Here is a 20,500-nt window from a genome sequence, read left to right as displayed (position 1 = left end):
GGTAAATTTCTTTCTGAAGAAAAACAAGCCATGGCATGGAATCAAGCTCATATCCCTCAGATTGAAAAATGAGAGTCGTAAGATTAGACTATGATGCCCTCACAATTGCCGATAATTGACCGAGTAATTGATTTAAACGTAAGTCGGCTCCCTACCTGACTTAGAATAGGTTATGTGCAGTTTACTATTGAACATATACATAAGCCCATATGCTGTGCGTAGATGAATACATTATTTGGCTTAGACTTCATAACGTCATTAGTATGGTTAGTATTACCAGTATGCTGAATGTGGCGTGATAAACTAGAATATTTAAAAGCAAGCTTAGTCAAGTAAAATGCTAAGTTAATACAAAATGTTCAATTGAATAAAGGCACTGTACTGGGTCCCATTGCTGAACTTGTTTTTCAGCTAATCAGATGCCTACATTTGGGACTTGCATTTATACACAGACTTCTGTGCAATGAGCCTTGAATGATATGCATTTTACTCAGAGACATCCTTAAAGTATTTGTATTGCTGGTATTTTTATCAAGTAAAAAAAACAGCAGATTGTACTGCATGAATTTCTAACTATTATTACATAGATTTATGTTTCCTAATATGAAAATTGCATACTGTAAGATGTCATGTAGTCTGAAAGTGAAAAGGGTTTTTGCATCCGATCATTTGTTGCATAGTTTTCAAGGTCTTTTAATCTGAAAAGAAAATAGGATTTGATATTCTGGAGGCTTGCTAATTCAATATTGTGTTTGTTATTCTGAAGGTTCATTACTCTGATATTGTCATATCCAGTTTATCAATACAAACAACTAGATTCATTTCAAATTTTCTGTTGGAGAGTGTTAGCCCAATCACAACAAATGATATTAATGAAAATAAGCAGTTCTTGTATAGGGCATATCACATTACGATAACAAATTGTCTCTGTGCTTCCAAAGGACTTTGAAATTATTTCCCCAACCATGGCTTGTTTTCCTTTAGCAAGAAATTTCCCCACATTGTGCTGCACTCAACCCAGGTGATGAATGGGTACCTGGTAGGAAGAAATTCCTTGAATGCTGAGCACCTATATGGGCGGAGCAGCTAAAGCTTGGGTAATAAAGCAGCACCTGTATTCTCAGGCAAAGAGCTCTTTATAAATCCAGCTATTATCATTAGCTTGGCTGCTGTAATTAATAGTTACAATACACATGCATGTCAGGAATTCCTACCAGGTACCTATTTACGTCACCTGGCGGGTGTTTCATAAAGCTGTCTGTAAGTTAAGAGCGATTTTAAGAACGACTAGTGATCCTTTCTTGTTTATGGTAGATTCATTGGCAATGGTTTAGCATGTATATAAGAAAGGATCACCAGTCATTCTTAAAGTCGCTCTTAACTTACTAACAGCTTTATGAAACGGCCCCCCGGGGTGAGTGCAGCACAAACATATTCTCTCAAGGAAAAGTTCACTCAGATGACAAGTTTGCTTTTATTATCAAAGCCGAAAATTTTAATGAAAATCCTTTAAAGAATGAGAGAGTTTATTTATTTTGGGTTTAAGTTTTTACTTTGTGACATGTGCAAAGATCTGCTTCATCGATCATGTTATATAAATGAATTATTTTCTGATAGAAGCATGTATGAAATAATGTTTACTGGAAGCATGGAATGTGTATCACATGACATTTGGGTAAGTGTCCACATTGTAAAGCATCAGGAATGTGCCATGCCATTGAAGTATTTTAGTCAACCACGCTTTGTCATTATTAAATTTGAAGTAATTCTATTTGAGGGATACATGTACAATACATAGACCAATGAAGTAGAGGCTACCTGTGCGTTTTGTCAACTATGTGTATGAAATTCTCTGTGAAATGAAATGACATGCTTTACCATTGTTTACTGATTTTAACCCATACGTGTAATTTATTTCAGTATAAAATCAATGAATCAATATACAACTTTGTGCTACATGTAGATATGAACCATTATTTTCTCAAGTTAGATTTGCAATATGTTGTGCCACCAAAATTGTGCATACAGAGAAATGAATGACTTTTATAATGAAAACAATTTTACTGTCTTTCATGTCTTTTCATTGTCTGTCTGTCTGTAAAAGTTTAAGTAAGATGTTAAAAACTGTATCAAATTTTGGTAAACCTAACAATGCATTGTGGGGTCACCACGGTCTAGTGGTTAAGACTCTCATCTTTCATTCAGAGGGATGTGGGTTCGATTCCTAGCCATGGTTTGTTTTCTTTCATCAAGAAATTTACCCACAATGTGCTGCACTCAACCCAGGTGAGATAAATGGGTACCGGCAGGAAGTAATTCCTCAAAGAGCTGTGCACTGGAATCGGTAGACTAGCTTAGCCAGGGTATTATATGAGCACCTATAAGGTGGATAAGTGTGCTGTATTATCATTAATATTTTCATCATTTTTAAATTCCATTCTCATATAAAATTATAGCTTGTGTGACAAATATTAAAGAATATATTGTAAGATTGAGAAAAAAAATATGAGAATTTGAATGTTGAGAAAGTTAATGCTTTGGAGATCCCAAAATGTGAGTGATGTCAATGTCACAACTCTCCCCTTTGTACAATAAATACAACAAAAATCTCCTTTATGCATATTTATGTGCAGATAATAGTACAAAATCTTTGCCCATATATTTTGTAAACCCTATAATTTGTCCATCCATAAGACTTGATAATTTACACAATTGAAGTGAGACATGTTTAAAAGTAATGGGGAAGTAATGTGTATAGAAGACGTGTGAACGTTGTGGACCAGTGGAATAGTCTTCTGACTTTGATTGTGGGTTCAAATCCCAACCATTGCCGAATTTCCTTAACCCTAAAAGGCCCAAGGGCGTATTCCACCCCCTCTATATCTTTCATGATAAATCCGCCTCGCGAAATTTTTCAACTGCGCCGCTTGCTTACTTTTTACTTTCAAATCTCGCACAACTTTCTAGACCAAATTTACGATGCCCGGATACGCGATTACGAAACATTATGTAAGTGCATGTCAGACCCGAAAGTGCTCAAAAACGTGAATTCATGTACAAATCCAATACAAATTATGTATTTAGCCAAAAATTCATAAATGTATCATTATTTCTACTTTTACTGATTAAACTTAATTACTTTTGTCTTGTTTGTGATCACAATTAAGTCTGCGAACAATATACTTCGAAAAAACAAAAGTCGAAAAACATAAAATACATAAGAAATAAAACAAGCAGTTTTGAGGTCTTATGATAGTTGATTAGAGCAAATGTTTTATTTCATGCTTTAGCATAATTAATGCATTAAATGAAAAATCTTATTATTTCACAAATATAAACCATACAGCCTTGTAGATTATATCGTACACTACCATCGTGCAAATTTTCGCGGCGATCGACGGCCGAGATTTTGATGAAATTTTCAGTGTTATGCTTGTTGAATTTTTCTCTTTTTATTAAAATCAAGTTTTTGTTGGGGTGGACTTGTCCTTTAAAGAAATAGGTAGACAAGCTTTCTGACTGGAGATAACATTTTGAGTTCCTCGAGCACCTAACATTGTGCACTTTATATACCCTATACATTTTGATTGCATTGCCCAATGGGGAAACATGGCATATCTATTTAACTGGGCAGTCAAATGCTCATAATTATTTATTTATTGAATCTTTTAACAAGCTTTCATTAAGGACTGATCTGTTTTTATTAATCTCTGCTTTCAAAGGTTATTTCTCTGTACTGCTGCTGGGGGCTGCGACCGGGATTGCTGCATGTCTAGGTTAGACTCTCGCAAATAAATAAAATTTTATCACTTTATACCATAGTTTTGCTAAATAAAAAAAATGATATTCGTTTTTCTTTTCCCCGTCTTAAAATAATACTTTAGAGCGAAATGTTTAAATGGGTACAGTGCAACCTGAACCAACCGATCTCAATGGAGTGCGCTTTATACAAACGATCTCACCTCTGGTTACAACGAAAGCAAATGATCAACTTAACTAAAATGATAGTGTTCAATTAACATTAAAAAATAGACTGAATATCATATTTATAGTCAGATATCTTATTTTACCACTGAACCTCCGTTCAATCCATAACAGTAACAGAAAGACATTCTTTAAATAGGAGACGTCCGTAGCGAAATCAGTCAAATTGTATCTCCAACATGTCTAAAACTTGTATGTAATGTAAGTAAGTCCATGTTAATCTAAAATAATTGCCATGGCCTTTTTGGGGACCTCTTAACCTGTAGCACAAATACTATACACTGGTAAAGGTTCAACCTGTGACCTCTTAGAACTTTTTAATGTGACATCATGAACATCGCGTTGCGTAAAAACTTTTTTAACCAATCACAACGTGGTAACTAAGGTAATAGTGTAAGTTAACACACCTGCTTTATTTACTTTTTGCAGCAGATACTTAATTATCATTGACTTCTCCTTCGTACATATCCATGATACGAAATCTACTTTACAATGCCGTATATCAGGCAACTTTGATTCCTTCGCCGATTCGGAAAGGCGATTGCAAACACATATCTGAGTGAGGTAAATACTGATTTAATACACATTGTAAAAATAAAAGTAAATCTCTATGTTTATTAGGACAGAAGAGGAAATGTTCTATTTACACAGAGCAAAATTTAAATTCCTTTGTTAATAAGGCACTAGGCCTAATCAAAGTCATCTTGTTTTGGCCCTTTCTTCCTGAAAGCGAATATAGACATGGGGAGAGTTTGAAAGGACTTGTCGAACGCTTATCCGACAAGTAGTGTTTTATCTGACAGTTGCCATAGTAACAGCGCTTTCAAGTCAAGCACAATCAAGGAAAGTTGTCAGTCTATGACAATTAAGAAAAATTATCGAGAAACGTAAAAAGACTGAAATCTGTTAACTGCAGAGTTCACATGACTTTACTGGAAAACCTTAATCCTTAAAAAGATGTAGCCTTGATGACATGAATGGAATACTGCATTTTATACGTATTGCTCTATTTGCATGCATGGCCTATAAGCGGTATTTTTTTTTTTTTGGGGGGGTGGCTCGGCCCAGTCCTCAAACCACCCCTTAGAACCGCGCGTGCCCATTTCTTAAAAAAAAAGATTCCTAAACTGAATTCAAATTTCAATATATCATTCGTATGCTCCGTGTTTACTTTCTTCAGGTCGTGTTTGTGGTAGGGTCCATGGTGTGATAGAGAGAGAGAGTCAGAGGGACAGAGATAGGAGGGAGGGGGAAGGGGGAGGGGGGGATAAGGGGGTGAGAAAAAAAAGAAGAACAACCGAGAGAAATGAAATAAACATTTCGGCTATCAATTATCATTTAATCGACAAAAGAAAATTAACATGTGAAATGTATTATTTCAATAATATATGAATGAACTCAAGGCCATCTATCGTAATTCCGAGGCTCACAAGAAAATAGAAAGAATTAGAGAGTACGGATGGGAGTCTTAGTGGTAAGAAATACGAATATAAAACCTTGAATCTCAAACATAATTATAAAATCACATTTTTTATTTGAATGAATTGGTGATCTATCAAGTGATACCTTGTTCAATCTCAAATTTCGATTCCAAAAAAATGAAAAGTCGCGTGAAATAGAATATTCCGCTGTTAGATACAAATGCTCCACATACTGCAGGTAGCTTTGTCAGTCTGTTTCGTTAAGAGTTACTCTTCTCATGTTGTTCATTACATAGTATATCAGCCATTTTGTTCAAGTTTGTTATAGGAGGTTTTGTCCCCAGCACTGGTTCAAGTGGACCAGTCCCCAAACAAGCAAACAAATATAAATACTGTGCTATAAAGAGCGATTAAAACATAATAGACACATAATAGAATCAGATAACAATGTGGAGTAATACACATTCGTTAATGTTTCATTCAAGCGAAGTTGAAAAGTGGCATACTTTTTATTTCATAAAAGACATTATTTCCTGAGAGTTGAAAGTCTACAAGACGATTATTTGCATACCGCACTGAGGTAAATGAACTAAAACAAATAAGAAAAGAAAAGAGGTACAACATGGTGCACGCATGAAAGTACCGAGCGAGCAAAACATGAGAGATCTTTTTAATTACGATCTAATTTTGTAATATACAGTGCGTCCCAGAATAAACGAAACCGAGATTTAGCGATCATTTATAACTTAATCATAAATAAAATAGACAAATGACCATACCAATTTAAAGGTTAGAATCTCCTCTTTCATCTGATATTACTTAGCGTATTTCTTATTCACGCATGAGTGAGCAAAAACAATTTGAAGAAAGGATATCAAAAACTCATTTGGCGAGGGGTATCTGGGTTTCAAAAAGAAAACCACATTTCTGAAAAATTCAATATCTGCTCTTTAATTTGGTACCTCAATTACAGAAAATGGTCAAGAAATAAAAAAGTTCTGGTCATTTGAAATAAGGCTTGTATTTCCATAATTTCATGAGATAAACTTGTTTTCACCGGTTACCCATAGAAGCTTTCGCATGGTGAACAAAAGATTTAATGCATGGCTGATCGTCAACAAAACGGAGTGTTGAGTGAGTTTGAAAGCCAGCCTGGAGAACCTCTTCATTTTATGAAATTATTGAAATTCAAGCCTTATTTCAAATGACCAGAACTTTGTTATTTCTTGACCATTTTCTGTAATTTAGGTATCAAATTAGGGAGGAGATATTGAACTTTTCAAAAATGTGGTTTTCTTTTTGAAACCCAGATACCCCCCGCCAAATGAGTTTTTGGTATCCTTTCTTCAAATTGTATTTGCTCACTCATGCGTGAATGAGAAATAATCTAAGTAATATCAGATGAAAGAGGAGATTCTAAGCTTTAAATTGGTAGGTCATTTGTGTATTCTATTTATGATTAAGTAATGATAAATGATCGCTAAATTTCGGTTTCGTTTTTTCTGGGACGCACTGTAGATTTTGACAATATACTCAACATGCTCAAAGAAAAAATCATACAACTTACAATGCTGGGCAATATAATGTCCACTGTGTTGGTGAGTAAAGTATGCTGGTAAAAATAAATATATATTCAGGGCAATTATTATCCAATTGATGAAATTTATTACCCAATTATTAGTTTTTATTACCAAATGTGGGCAGATTTTAACCAATAGTTGTGTGGATCGTATGTTGCCCATGGTTGGTTAAAAGACATATTTTGCCCATCTATTTTCAGAATGTAGGGTCTATTTTGTCGCTAAATTTCCACCTTTTCTCTTCTCTTTTTTTTATACAGGGGGCTTTGCACCCCTCCATTGATCTATCTGTATGTCAACTCCATACTGTTCATTAATCAAACATATTTGATTTGGGAACGGTCAATAGAATATTTATTCATTGACAAATGTTTGATCTTGCGGGATTACATGCGTCTAAAAATAACCTCGACGATATCTTTTATATAACATACGGCAAAGAAGAAGAATTAGTATTCTCTACAAAAATAATGTATTTGAATCTTTTGTTATTTGTTAGTTGAATATTTTGACAAGCCCAACAAATAAAGCTAAAATGAGAACAACTAATAGCAAAGTTTAAATGATAATTATCAGCATTTAAAGAAATATTGAACTGAAAACAACAAATATCCTTTGCGAAGGAGTAACAGTTACAGATATAGTAGCATAATATTATGATAATATATTTAAGGAACTCATAAAAATCGATCTCACTTGATCATTCAAAAGTAAATCGGAAGGACTTGCTGAAAGAGAGAGAGAGAGAGAGAGGGGGGGGGGGGAGGTAAAAGAGTGGGAGGAGAGGTACGAGGGGGGGGGAGTAGGTTGACATGTAGACGGATGTGCAAAGACGAAATATTGGTGATAATTTTACGAATCGCTTTACATAATTCTATATATAAGTATGACGATGATATTCGTGCCACCACTCCCTATTATGTAGCAGCATCGTTTTTTTTTTCTTCTTGAGCTTGCAAATAAACAACCCTTCTAGCATTAGGAATCACATAAATCACGGGTCTCTCATGATTACAGTCATATCCCTCTGTGTTACAGGTCTGTGTTACAATGGTCAAACACTTGATTTTCATTTATTTTCTGACATCATGGATCGGATCTTCTCACGCAGCAGGTCAGTTTGTTATTGAGTCTTCCTTTACAAGTTAAAATGCAATATTTATGGACTGAGGATTTATGCAGGAAATAAGTAGAAGTATATTTCACAAATTAGTGCGTTTTAAAGGCTATTGTGTTGATTTTGTGAGTTCCTCATACGACGCAAATTGGTATACATGCATTCCGTAAACGTTATGACGAAGTAAACTTTTGTTTCATCTCGCTTTTAGGAAGAGGAATAGGAAGATCATGTGATGACTTGTCCTAATCAAGTCCCGGTCTCTTGTAAAAACCTAATGAAAAATATTAGTTGTTTTTTTAAGTACGATCCATATTCACCTCACAATTTTCCTACAAATTGCTTGAAATATAGAGCTGAAATACACCTTTTTTTTATTGATTTTCATGATAAAAGTATAGTTAGAATGCCTAGTTTGTAGGTCTAAATATAGAAACAAACGCGAGCATGTTTCATCAGATACGCAACTTGTTCTCTATTTAAATCATTATCCAGTTTCAGATTACAATATCAATAATTTTCTGCTCGTGCTCCGTTCTTGCATTATTAGTATAGGAAGATCCCCAATTACACTCATCGTATTCATGATTTACAAACCATGAATAGAATGTCCCGTTCTTAGGACTAAATTTCGAATGTTGTCGCTCGCGCTTCGCGCTCGCATCAATCGTTAAGTTATATAGCTATCCTGTTCACGATTAAAGAAATTGATTGAAGTTTTTTATTCTTTATGTAGAAAGGTAAAATGTTCAGCTCGCGCTTCGCGCTCGCATTATTTGATTGCTGAAATATATAGAGTCTTCATGGCTATAACTGCAAGCAGTCCTTAACAGGTACCTTTTCGATCAGTTCAAGCGTATATAAAAAAAATTGCTCACGCTTTGCTCTCGCATTATTAGTGTTAGGAAGATCCCCAATTACTCATCCTTTACATAATTTACAAAACGTGAATAGAGCATCTCGTTTTAGGTCTCAATAACGAAATATTCCGCTCGCGCTTCGCGCTCGCATCAATTGTTTAGTTGTATACCTATCCTGTTGAAATCACAAAAAGAATTTCCATTTTTAAGAAATGTCAAAAAGAAAAACAGCACGCGCTTCGCGCTCGCATTATTTGATTGTTAACATATGTAACTACTTCAAGGCTAACTGCAGGCAAACCTTAATAGGTACCTTTTTGATCAGTTCAAAGCGTGTATTAACAATTTCTGCTCGCGCTCCGCATTCGTAGATTTATCCAGTTGCATCCACATCTTTTCATGATAACATTGTCCAGAATGTTCAAATTTTAGGTCAAAACAATTAAAAAAAAAATTGTTCGCGCTCGCGATTGCTTTATTCAAATAAGGATTATGATATCATATATCTATGTTGATTGATAAGAATAAAGCTAAGAAGTGACTATTAGGACTACCCCTTAAAAGAAATGTTAAACAATGATAATTCCACAAAAAAAATTCACTGGAAAATGAGGAGAAAATTTGAATATTGGATATTTCTTATAATAAAATACAAAAGAAATAGTGAGTGAGTGATGTCATCAGTTCTCTCGTTTGCATACCGACCAGGATGTGCATATAACTATTTTGTGAAATTAAGCGAAACTTAAAAATATAACTTTTTATTTTACATCCGATTTCGATGAAATTTTCATTGTTACGCTTGTTTGATTTTTCTCTTTTTATTCAAATCAACTTTTTCTTGTGGTGGACATGTCCTTTAAGAGGAGAGTTATTTTCACACTGCACGTAATTGAAGGAAAAAATAATAAAAGAAAATGGAGTGAAAGTGACAGGAAACACCTTTCTAACAAGATTGTAAAACTTTATTAGTTTTCAATTCTATAAGAGGGGGTAGGAAAAAGTTAGAAGAATAAACAGTAAAAAACAGACCAAAATAGCGTTAGAGCGAGAAGAAAGAGATAGGAGAAGAAGGGAGAGATTGTAAAAGAAATAGGAACAGAAGTTACTAGGAATGCAGAGAGAGAGAAAAAAATAAAACAGGAGAGAGGGACGGGGGAGAAGGTGGTTTTCAAGGAAAGAAAGGGAGAAATAATCGAGATAAAAGCGCTGATGGGAAATTTAATTTGAGCCAAACTATTTCAGTTGAGGAATTTAATTAGGAATGTAAAAAATATATAGAATAATGATAATGACCATATGATACAGCTTTAGAGAAGAAGCGTTGATAGTTTTACAAAAAAAACAATAAAATTTTTTCGGTGGATGGCATTTTCGGCGGAGCTATTATCAGCGGAGCATTTGTCCCTACATGCGGAGCAAATTTCGGCGGAGCAACTGTCCCTACATGCGGAGCAAATATTGGCGGAGCAATTGTCGCCGGAGCATGTGTCGTTCGGGTAGCATTTGTCGCCGGAGCATTTGTCGCTAAATGTGGAGCAATTGTCGGTGGAGCAACTGTCGGCGGAGTTACTGTCAGCGGAGCAAGTGTCGGCGGAGCAACTGTCGGCGGAGTAACAGTCGGCGGAGCAATTATCGGCGGAGCAACAGTCGGCGGAGCAAATATCGGCGGAGCAAATTTCGGCGGAGCATATGTCGGCGGAGCAAATGTCGGCGGAGAAAATGTCGAGGAGCTAATGTCGCGGAGCAAATGTCGCATTTTGGGGAGCATTTGTCACCGGAGCAATTGTCGCCGGAGCATGTGTCGGGTTACCGGAAGAAGAGGTTTTTGTTTTCCGATATTTGTCCATTTCAATACGTTTTACCCACTTTCATTCACCTTTTCAAGACTCTTCCCCTTTCTCATTTTTTTTACAGTGATAATAAACCTCACATTGAGCGATTTATCACCATTTCGTAATACTCATTCTTATTTTAATAGAGCTTGCTTCCCTCAGTGTCCGTTCCCATATATTTCCGATTCCATATATCCCAATATTCTTTCCCATGATAAAATATTATTCTTACCATATACAATTTCATGCTCATGAATACAGCAAATTTAGATGTAACATGCATTGTTTGGTTATCTTACACTCTAAAAACACTACGTAAAAATTTACCCAAATTGGGTAGAAAGGGAACATGCATGTTTGCTGGGTATTTTTTTTTACCCAAAATTGGGCTATTTCAACGTAACATTGCGTAAAATTTACAACATATTGGTTATCTTTCTACCCAACCAACATGCATGCTCCCATTTTACCCAATATTGAGTAAACCTTTTTTTAGAGTGTAACATGTTCATGGTAAAATTACCCTGTTCAAATTACGAGTTTTATACAATGCTTGAATCCCATGCACCCCCAAGAAAAGTGTTCGTTCATTGGTTGACTATCTCCCCTACATATTTTCCCATTATAGATTTGTACCCATATGGCCTGGCTAACGGAGATGTTTCTTTAAGAAAAGAAAATGACTTTGCACAAGAGGTAGTCCTGGATAGAGATATTCCTTTCGGAGGCAGATATCATAGAACATTATACGTAAGTAAACGAGCCTGAAGTGATGTTTATCAATGATCATCCCGTGAAGAATTAAATGAATTTTGAATGGAGTCTTTCAAGCAGGGAGTCGTCTGATTAGATCCCATGTGTTATTCCTTCAGCTAGAAATTCATACACATTGTACTGCTCTCTACCCAGGTCAAGTATCCGCAAGAATTTATTCCTCGAACACTTTATCGTCCATCTGTTAGCGCATATATTAGTACATTGTCATTGGATTTCATTTCATTGATTTTAAATCGCAGCAATATTAGGCTATTGGTCTTATAGTATATCAACCTGAGTAGGCCTACATTGCAGACATGGCGATGTATAACGTCTGTTTACTACACTTTAAGTAAAAACAAACCTATTGACTTCACTGCACTTGTAAAGTTGTAAGCTAATGATGACAATATCCAACATTTATAAAGCGCTTTAAGTAAAATGTTTCTAAGCTCGATTTCTAATCTCTAAGCCCTGCTTATGGCTATCCTGATCAAGTGTTCAAGAATTCATGGGATCTCTACCTACCGGGTACCTATTCTCTACACCTGGGTGCATGGAGAGTGGCAAAATCCACAGTTTTGCGCACGTATATAAAGTCATCGTATCTAATACCTAGAAAATTCATAAATATCAGTTTAAGTCTAATTCGATATTGGTCTTCAATATGTACATGGAAGTGACCAATGTCTCCGGAAATACAATATATATATAACGTAGATGTAATTCACATTATATTCATGATATTCTTAAGATCAGTGCTCCTCAACCTTTCTTTACTCAAGGACCACTTTGACTCTCAGATTTTTTTTGAGGCCCACCTACTTAACTTAAAAAAAAATGACTCGTTGTCTTGACAATTATAAAGAGCATATTAGTGTGTAAATTTATGATCTTCTGCTGCAGTGGTGTAATGAGCCAAACAACACCTTTAATATTGATTTTATCATATCCGTTCAGATTAGTGATAATGGAGTCATTTCATTTGACGATGCTGTTTTCGTAGAGACGAGTGACTCTAGATTTAGAAATCTACCGCTATATTACGATGCGGTAAGTACTTTTTATCAAATATTTAACGTTATTGAATATATCATAGCATTGTGATACAAATGGAATGCGAAGTCTGGCTAAGTTTTGGCTTTGCTTCCATGATGGTGTTTGCAAGGTCAACAAAAGCCATAATATGTATCCAACATTTGGGATGATAATTTGAATTGCCCGGTTGATTTTGTGTTGAAGATTGGCTTTGCCTCGAAAAGAATGATATAATCATCATAATTGTGGAAATGAAAAAAATCTAAACTACCGAACTTTTTCACAATACTTGTGTAAAATAAAATAAATTTCACGATCAAGCGTGAGTCTATAGCAAACTACATGTATGTACACAAAGTTGATCGTAAATATTGTATACTTATGTTATACTCCTAGGACGGTGATGGCATTATAGAGGATCCGGACGCTATATTTGCATTTTGGTCCGACGTGGATATTACAGACGATGGCGGGAACATATATTACCGTGTAACAACAAGCCAATCAACACTCGATAAAGCAACACATGACGTCCGCAAGTACTTCCGGAGCAATGTCAATTTTAGAGCTCAAGTGGTTATTGTAGTCACGTGGGATCAAGTCTCCTTCTACAATCAAGTTGGTGATCAGGACCCTGTAAGAGTTTCCTTTACTTTAAAATTTCACACATCTTTAAGATATTTTTTATCATTAAATTATTTTTTTAAATCTTGAATTATTGTATTTGAAAAAGAAGTCGGTCAAGTGTCCTGGGTCGCTTCCAATTCACCACTGAAAATTGAAAATTAAATAGTTATATTTGTTCAATCTCGGTCAGTTTATGTACAATTATAATAGTAACAACCTCCAAATGTATTTCATTCAATGTTTCCAAAAAATCAATCCATTCATAACTATCCAACAAGGCGATTGGGTGAATTCCATTTACCACTTCTAAGAACTTTGCTGGCTCAGAACACATTTATATATGAGGGACCGAAGTTATGGAACTCACTTCATAATGATATAAGAACTGCAAAATCTTTGAACTCTTTTAAGACTAAATTCAAATTATCTCTATTAAAATCTTATAATGTATCCTCAAATTAAATCTAATTCATCATCTCTGTCAAGTCATCATTTTTACTATAAAGACTATAATTAAAACATAAATCATCTCTTTTTTTTAATTGAAAAAAAAATCTGACACAAGTCCTTCTCAGTTGTGCTCGGTTTTGAACCTCATACATTATTTGTGTCTATCCTCTCATTTATTTTCTCTTTCTCTCCTGTCCGCTTATCCGCCTTCCTACCGCTTATTTATTTACGGCATCAATCACATTTTCGCGCATTTTATTCTTTCCAGGTTATTTTATATATACACAACAAATAAAGTAAGTCCCCCCTAAATCAAATTGCTGTAACTTTTGAACCGAATTAGTTTGAGATATGATATTTCATAAGGAGTTTTCTGCACTCATTAAGCAAACGATGAGGAAAAATGAGATCGATCGGTTGAGTCATGCATGAGTAATTAAAGATTGAATTAAAAATGACCATTTTTAAAAGTCACAAGAGTCGTTTTTCAGTTTGTTCAAATACAAAGTTGGGCAAAAGTTGTTTTCAGGTGAATTTTATTGTGTTATGCTGTTTTACTATCCATCATTCAACCACTTCAGACCAGATTTTGATATCGTATGTTCATGGTTGAGTGAATACAATGTATTGCAGGGGCTGCGGGGGGGGGGGCTTCAGCCCCAACTTTTCTCCAAAAGCATGTACAAAAATGTAAAAATGACCACACGATTTTGATTTTTTGCATGATCAGCCCCCCCCCCTTACTTTTGGCCCAGTCTCCCCCCCTCCCACTTTGAAAACCGTTCAGCGGCCCCTGAATTGTGAAGTATCATCATAGGGGTTTATGGTAGTATCCTCTACAACTTGTTAAATCATGTTAAAATTTGAAAATGTTGGTGGCTTCCCCGATTATAGGCCCCTTCCCCTATTTAAAAATTCTGGATCTACCACTGATTTGTCCATACATTCAACTGATCCTGAGAAATTGTTAGGAAAAGAATACATTAATGCAGTATAAAGAGTATTAATTCCTAAGTTTTCGATTGTGCTCGCTCAACCATGAAAATGTTTAAAATTCGGAAAGTGTTTGGTGATAGAAATGATGGATGATAAAAACAACAGCAATTAAAGTCACATTTGAAACCGAATTTGCCCCCAATAATCACTTTATTATCCTTTAAAATGCGTCTGTGACATTGAAAATACCAATTTTCCCACTTTGATGCGTGCTCACTCATCCATAAATAAACGAATCGATTTCATTTTTGCACACAATTTTGCCCATAGGTTGATAAACATTACTGCCAAACGACATTGCTAAAGACAGCCTTGAAAAAAAGTTCCACCATATTGAATAAGGGGTTACTTATTCCTAAACATATGCACCCATAATGTACACAAGTCTATGAGAGAGGAAGTCAAAATTTTGAAATGAGGGTTTGTTTCATGGACGGTTTATGTTACTTCTGCCAGCAGTTATTTCATGAAACTTCGCACATGGCTTCAGAGTAACACTATCCAAAAGGTGCGCACACCAAAATAACCATTCGATGCGGCACAGAGTGGGGCCAAGGCCTTGAACTTTCTTCTCATTTGCATAATTTTCGAGTATTGTGTGCTCACTGATGCATTAAACATCGGGATTTTCATAAAAATCAAATCAAATGAACTATGCAAGGAGGTTTGTGACAGATATCCATAGTTACAAATTGCATTTTTTCCAATAACGTAAAAAAGAGCTAATCACATTCCACATGTTCATTCAAGCGTGAATGTTTAATTAAACGCCTTTGAATCATTGAAGCATGTTAATTGGTCATGAACACAACGAAAAAGTTGAGAAAAGATCATTTTCAGTTACCAAAATGAAACAATACATGCCAATGATATTTGAAAATCGTATTTTTTGTTTTCAATAAATGTTCATTGAACCGTGAAACGATGAAAACTGTTGAAGAAACTCTTCCCAAAAATAAATGTCATCATATTCAATCATTTTTATTGATAGAAACCTGTAAAATATCCAATTATAGCAAATTCGGACTGGTGTTTATTCAACTGTGAATTTAGCCAAAAAAGTTGTATCGTCTTTTAGAAAGTACCTTTTATAAGCCTTCTGACTATTTTTCATGATGAGAATTTGGAATTAGTTCCAATAAAATGGAATCAAATTCATGATATTTTGCTTGTGACTTTTGAAAAGTGACATTTTTGCCTTCTGACGGTGCTCACTGAAGCATGACGTAAAATACGTCCATAACATTTACTCAGAGGGTAGCTTATAAAATTACCTACACGCTCATGTAAAAATATATTAAAAACTCGAATTGGTTTGGAAATTATTGATGTTTGTTTAAGAGGGGACTTACTTTTTTTGTTGTGTATATTTTTTTCTCCTTTTATACACATCATTGAATCCAGTTTGCTTGAGTCCACGATGGCATGTGTTCTACCTACGTTTAGCAGCACCCATCCATCTTCTCAGGGCATTCTCCCCTTTCTCTTTTTTTGGGGGGGGGGGTGGGAAGGGTGGATATATTTTAGGACGGGTTGTTTTGTCCTATACAAACTATATTTTTTGATAACTTCGTATTTATTTTGTGAGTATTATTTCTCTCTCATTTATTTATTTTTTCTCATTTGATTACATATGTCTGTATTTGTACTCTGTTATTGGTTTTGTTATCTATTTTTGAGGGGCCCACATTGTACAAGCATTGCTTTTTAGTGGGTCCCTCCATTTCCATCTTAATTTAATTTCTATTGAAAAATAGTATACTTATTTAAAACCTCCAATGTGTTGCCCAAATCGTGTAAGTTTTTTTCACAACATATGTATTATTATTTTTGTTTCTTTGCAATGGATACAAATACTTATTTTTATATATATGGTATACAATTTGTTTTTGTTTGATGGAAGTGAAATAAAATTGAATTGAATTGAACTGGTATGTGTTAAGTGAGATTTCAATTAAACAATCAATTAAATTCAATTCAATTATTTTATTTTTCCACTTTCAATTTCATATTTACAATTATGATACAATTGACATAATAACATATTATAATCACATTTGAAGTACATGCAAAAGATAAATAACATTCTAAAATTACAATAAACAATCATCAAATCGAGATATATAAATCATTGAAAGGGAGGGAGGGCCAACTGAAAAGCAGAGCTTGTAAAATGTAGGCCCCCCTTAATGGTAAATTGCTTTTTTTTGTAAAAAAACGAAACAAAACAAACAAATAAAAACATAACAATATTTACATTATGTAATATATACATTATAATACAAATCATATGCATCATATTAAAAAAAATATATATATGAATCATTCAGTGTATACAAATTATTAAAGGTTTCCCACTTAACATTGAATCAACCCAGATACCGGTACAGCTGATCATTCTAAGGTTCGGAGCTGACGATAATTGCAAATATGTTGTTTGTCTATGAACAGCACCGCTGTTTTGATTCACCTATTTTTGACAAAGTTTTGACATGACGGGCTTTTGACAATATATTCTCTACGTATCAAAAAATCGTCAGCGTATCAGTTGCGAAAACTGCCTAATTATAGCAGCATGGACATACACACATTTACTAAAGGCATGGTAACACCGCCCGAGCGTTGTTGGAGCGGTCGTGGAGCGGAGAGAAAAAAAATCATCACCGCTCGCTACCGTTCACCATTTTCGATTTCGATTGTCTTTTTTTTTCGATTTATGTTTTCGATTTTTCCCCAATTTTGTGAGCGAAATTCGGCCCTCTTTCCCTACCGCTCCACGACCGCTCCGACAACGCTCGGGCGGTGTGACCATGCCTTTACCAGTCGTCCGCATAGGTTAGATAGATAAATGGTATTTATTGTGATAAAAATTCAATTAGCAGCCAAAGGCTGAATTGCATGAATTTGTACATAGTAAAATCTTAGTAAACAAACAAGCGAAACAGTAAAAAAAATAACAACAAAGTATGCTAATGTATAATACTGGAAAGGGGATACAAAAAGAAAAGCATAGAGAGGGAGAAGTAATGTCAAATACAGGAATGGGGAAAGGTTAGGAGTAGACTAGATGTATATACCTTTAACATAATGCACATTTTAACATAAATATATATTTAACCAATTTTGAATGAATAACAATACATGTAGATTGAAGAGAGGATTGTATGAAATTACTTGCTTTGTAGAAAAGAAAAAAAAATAAAGCTATTAATTGGGTGGAACTGAAGGAGGAAAACATGTATAAATATTATAAATGATACAGTAATCTGGGTTGGGATTGCTCTCGACATGCTTGATAATGATTCTAAATAAACACTGTGTTGATGGTAATAATAATAGTTTAGGGAATCCGAGTAATGAATGAAAGCGATGTATCTATAGGCCAGGGTATTTAGGGAGTCAATTTGGAGGGGGGGGGGGAGCTCCCAGGCCCCCTTGAGATATCGGCCGTCGACCGCGGGTTGTCTGGGACATAATCTACAAAATTGTATAGCTATTTCATACGAATTGCTATTAAGTGATAATGCTAATTTATGCGTAGTTAGTACGCGAAATCACACCTTTTCCTCCTCCCTAAATAAAGCTCCAAATGTTTTTTGTTGGTATAAAAACTCTTTGTGGTGTTATTAACAAGTGTACATGAACAAATCTGCGATATCAAATCATTTTCTAATGCATTATATTGTTTTCTTTTTGCAATATCTGATTTATTTTTTTACCTTTTGTTTTTTCATTGTTTTTTTCAATGAAATTTGTTGGGGACTGATATCATAAAACGCATAAAATAGATATATTTAGGCTAGCAAAACTAAAATAATCATATATTTATGATTTTTGGGTTGAAAACACAACTTGCATTGACTTTCTACACAAAATGACGTTTTTGGGCAATTTTTGGTTTCACATGCACTTCCATAATGTGGCGTAATTTCGGAACTACGTACCCGGTGACGCAAAATTGGTCTCAAAAGTTGCGCAACACTTGGAAGTAAGAAGTCAGCAAGTTGCAAAAAAATTTGCGCGGCAAAAATATTGCGCGAATCGTTGAGGGGGGGGGGGGGGGTCCGAGGCCCCACCCCGCCTAGATAGGGTTAACGCCTAGCTTCAGGCACCTGAGCCTGTCTCTTACCTCTAAGGGAAAAAAATAAAAAAAAAACTATGGAAGAAATACCCACAATTTCATACACATACAGTAACAGAAACCACGATTTATGAGCCATTAACACTGCCTACAATAACTAATCCACGTTTAAAAGTTAATTCCCACTGACCAGCCGCCCTTTCACAAGCCCGGGGGGGGGGGGCACTCAGTATAATATAATGCATAGTGGGTATGTGCCGCGGAGGGCATTTTTACACCCAAATTTCCGTTCCAAGGCATAGCATTTTTGTCTTATTGCGAAAAAAAAACAAAGAAAGCCGCTCCAAGGCATAGCGGCACACCCCTACCACTTTTTTGGTCGAGGGCCCTGTTGCACCCACAAATGTAATAACGCCCACAAATGTAATAACGCCCACAAATGTAATAACACTTTACCCACAAATGTAATAACGCCCACAAATGTAATAACACTTTACCCACAAATGTAATAATTTTTGATCGCCCACAAATGTAATAATGACTTTACCCACAAATGTAATAAATTTGAAGGGATTTTGGGCGAATCCGTTCTAAACTAAAATCCTATAGTAATGCGTTCATATAGCACAAAAGTGCAAAGTCTTTTTTTCAGACCGGGTTAATAAAACATCAAAATACAAGTCCAAAGTCTTTTTTCCAGACCCGGTTGTTTCAAAAATTATAATATAAATCCAAAGTCTTTTTTCCAGACCCGGTTGTTTAAAAAAATATAATAAAAGTCCAAAGTCTTTTTTTCCAGACCCGGTTGTTTCAAGAATTTTGATAAGTCCAAAGTCTTTTTCCAGACCCAGTTATTTCAAAATTTATAATATAAGTCCAAACTAAGATACGATAATGATATTCCTGTGGAAAAAATGGGAATCGAGATTAGTCTTGTCTCCAGACCCAGTTAATTAAAACTGGTGGAATTAATGTCTTTGTTGTTGTTTCAACTTATACGGTGTATATTGTGAATATATGCACTAAGAGTAAATTGAGAATCAAGCGTAGTCTTTTCTCCAGACCCGGTTACCTGTTATTTAAACATTATGAATAACAGTTTAAAAACAGTATAAAGACTCCATAATCTTATTAATGCTGGATATAGCGTAGTCTTTCAGCCCGACCATTTTTTTCTTTAAAAAAACGCTAATATTAAGAATAAAAAAAAAATCGAAGTCAAAGACCAAACAAACCTTCAACCTAAGAACCTGTTTTAAAAGAGGTTTAAAGTGTTGTCTTCATTTCAGACCTAAAACAGTTACGAAAATAAAATCTTCTAACATAAGACCTTATATTCTTATTCTCGTGGAATAACACGAGTTTTAAAACGTACTCTTTCCTCCAGACCCGGCTATTAAAAAAAAGTAACTGAAAAACTTCAAATCTAAGACCAAATTTCCAAAGTTTCACCCAGTAAAAATATGTCTTTTTTTAAATAATACTACTACCCCTACAAAACAGTGTAATAACGCGTGGGTAAAGCAGACATCCTTTCTCCAGACTTGGTTACTATTTGAAAAATAAAATAGTTTTTACAAATATTCTAAAACGAATACGCAATAATCTAATTACTGTGGAACAACGTGAAGACCGATTGTCGAAGATCGACTTTCCTCCAGACACAATTATTTCAGGAATAAAAAATCAATAAAACTCAACCCCCAACAACGAATCTAAGAACCAACAATCCTCCAAATTAAAACCATGCATGTA

At 34.9% G+C, this 20,500-nt stretch overlaps 1 protein-coding gene across 1 annotated transcript in view; it reads left to right on the top strand.

Moving 5' to 3' along the window:
• The first annotated feature begins 10,761 nt into the window (after positions 1-10,761).
• The window catches only part of LOC121420603 (sushi domain-containing protein 2-like), a 28,857-nt gene continuing 19,118 nt past the window's right edge, over positions 10,762-20,500 (top strand). The window contains exons 1-4 of the mRNA XM_041615265.1: positions 10,762-10,786; positions 11,426-11,547; positions 12,514-12,606; positions 12,988-13,227. Of these exons, the coding sequence (XP_041471199.1) occupies positions 10,762-10,786; positions 11,426-11,547; positions 12,514-12,606; positions 12,988-13,227 (480 nt within the window). The remainder of the gene's footprint in view (positions 10,787-11,425; positions 11,548-12,513; positions 12,607-12,987; positions 13,228-20,500) is intronic.

This window comes from Lytechinus variegatus, chromosome 8 (genome assembly GCF_018143015.1).
Source record: "Lytechinus variegatus isolate NC3 chromosome 8, Lvar_3.0, whole genome shotgun sequence".
Classification (NCBI taxonomy): domain Eukaryota; kingdom Metazoa; phylum Echinodermata; class Echinoidea; order Temnopleuroida; family Toxopneustidae; genus Lytechinus; species Lytechinus variegatus.
The sequence above is the reverse complement of the archived record's forward strand: the minus strand, read 5'-3'. Positions and strand labels throughout refer to the sequence as shown.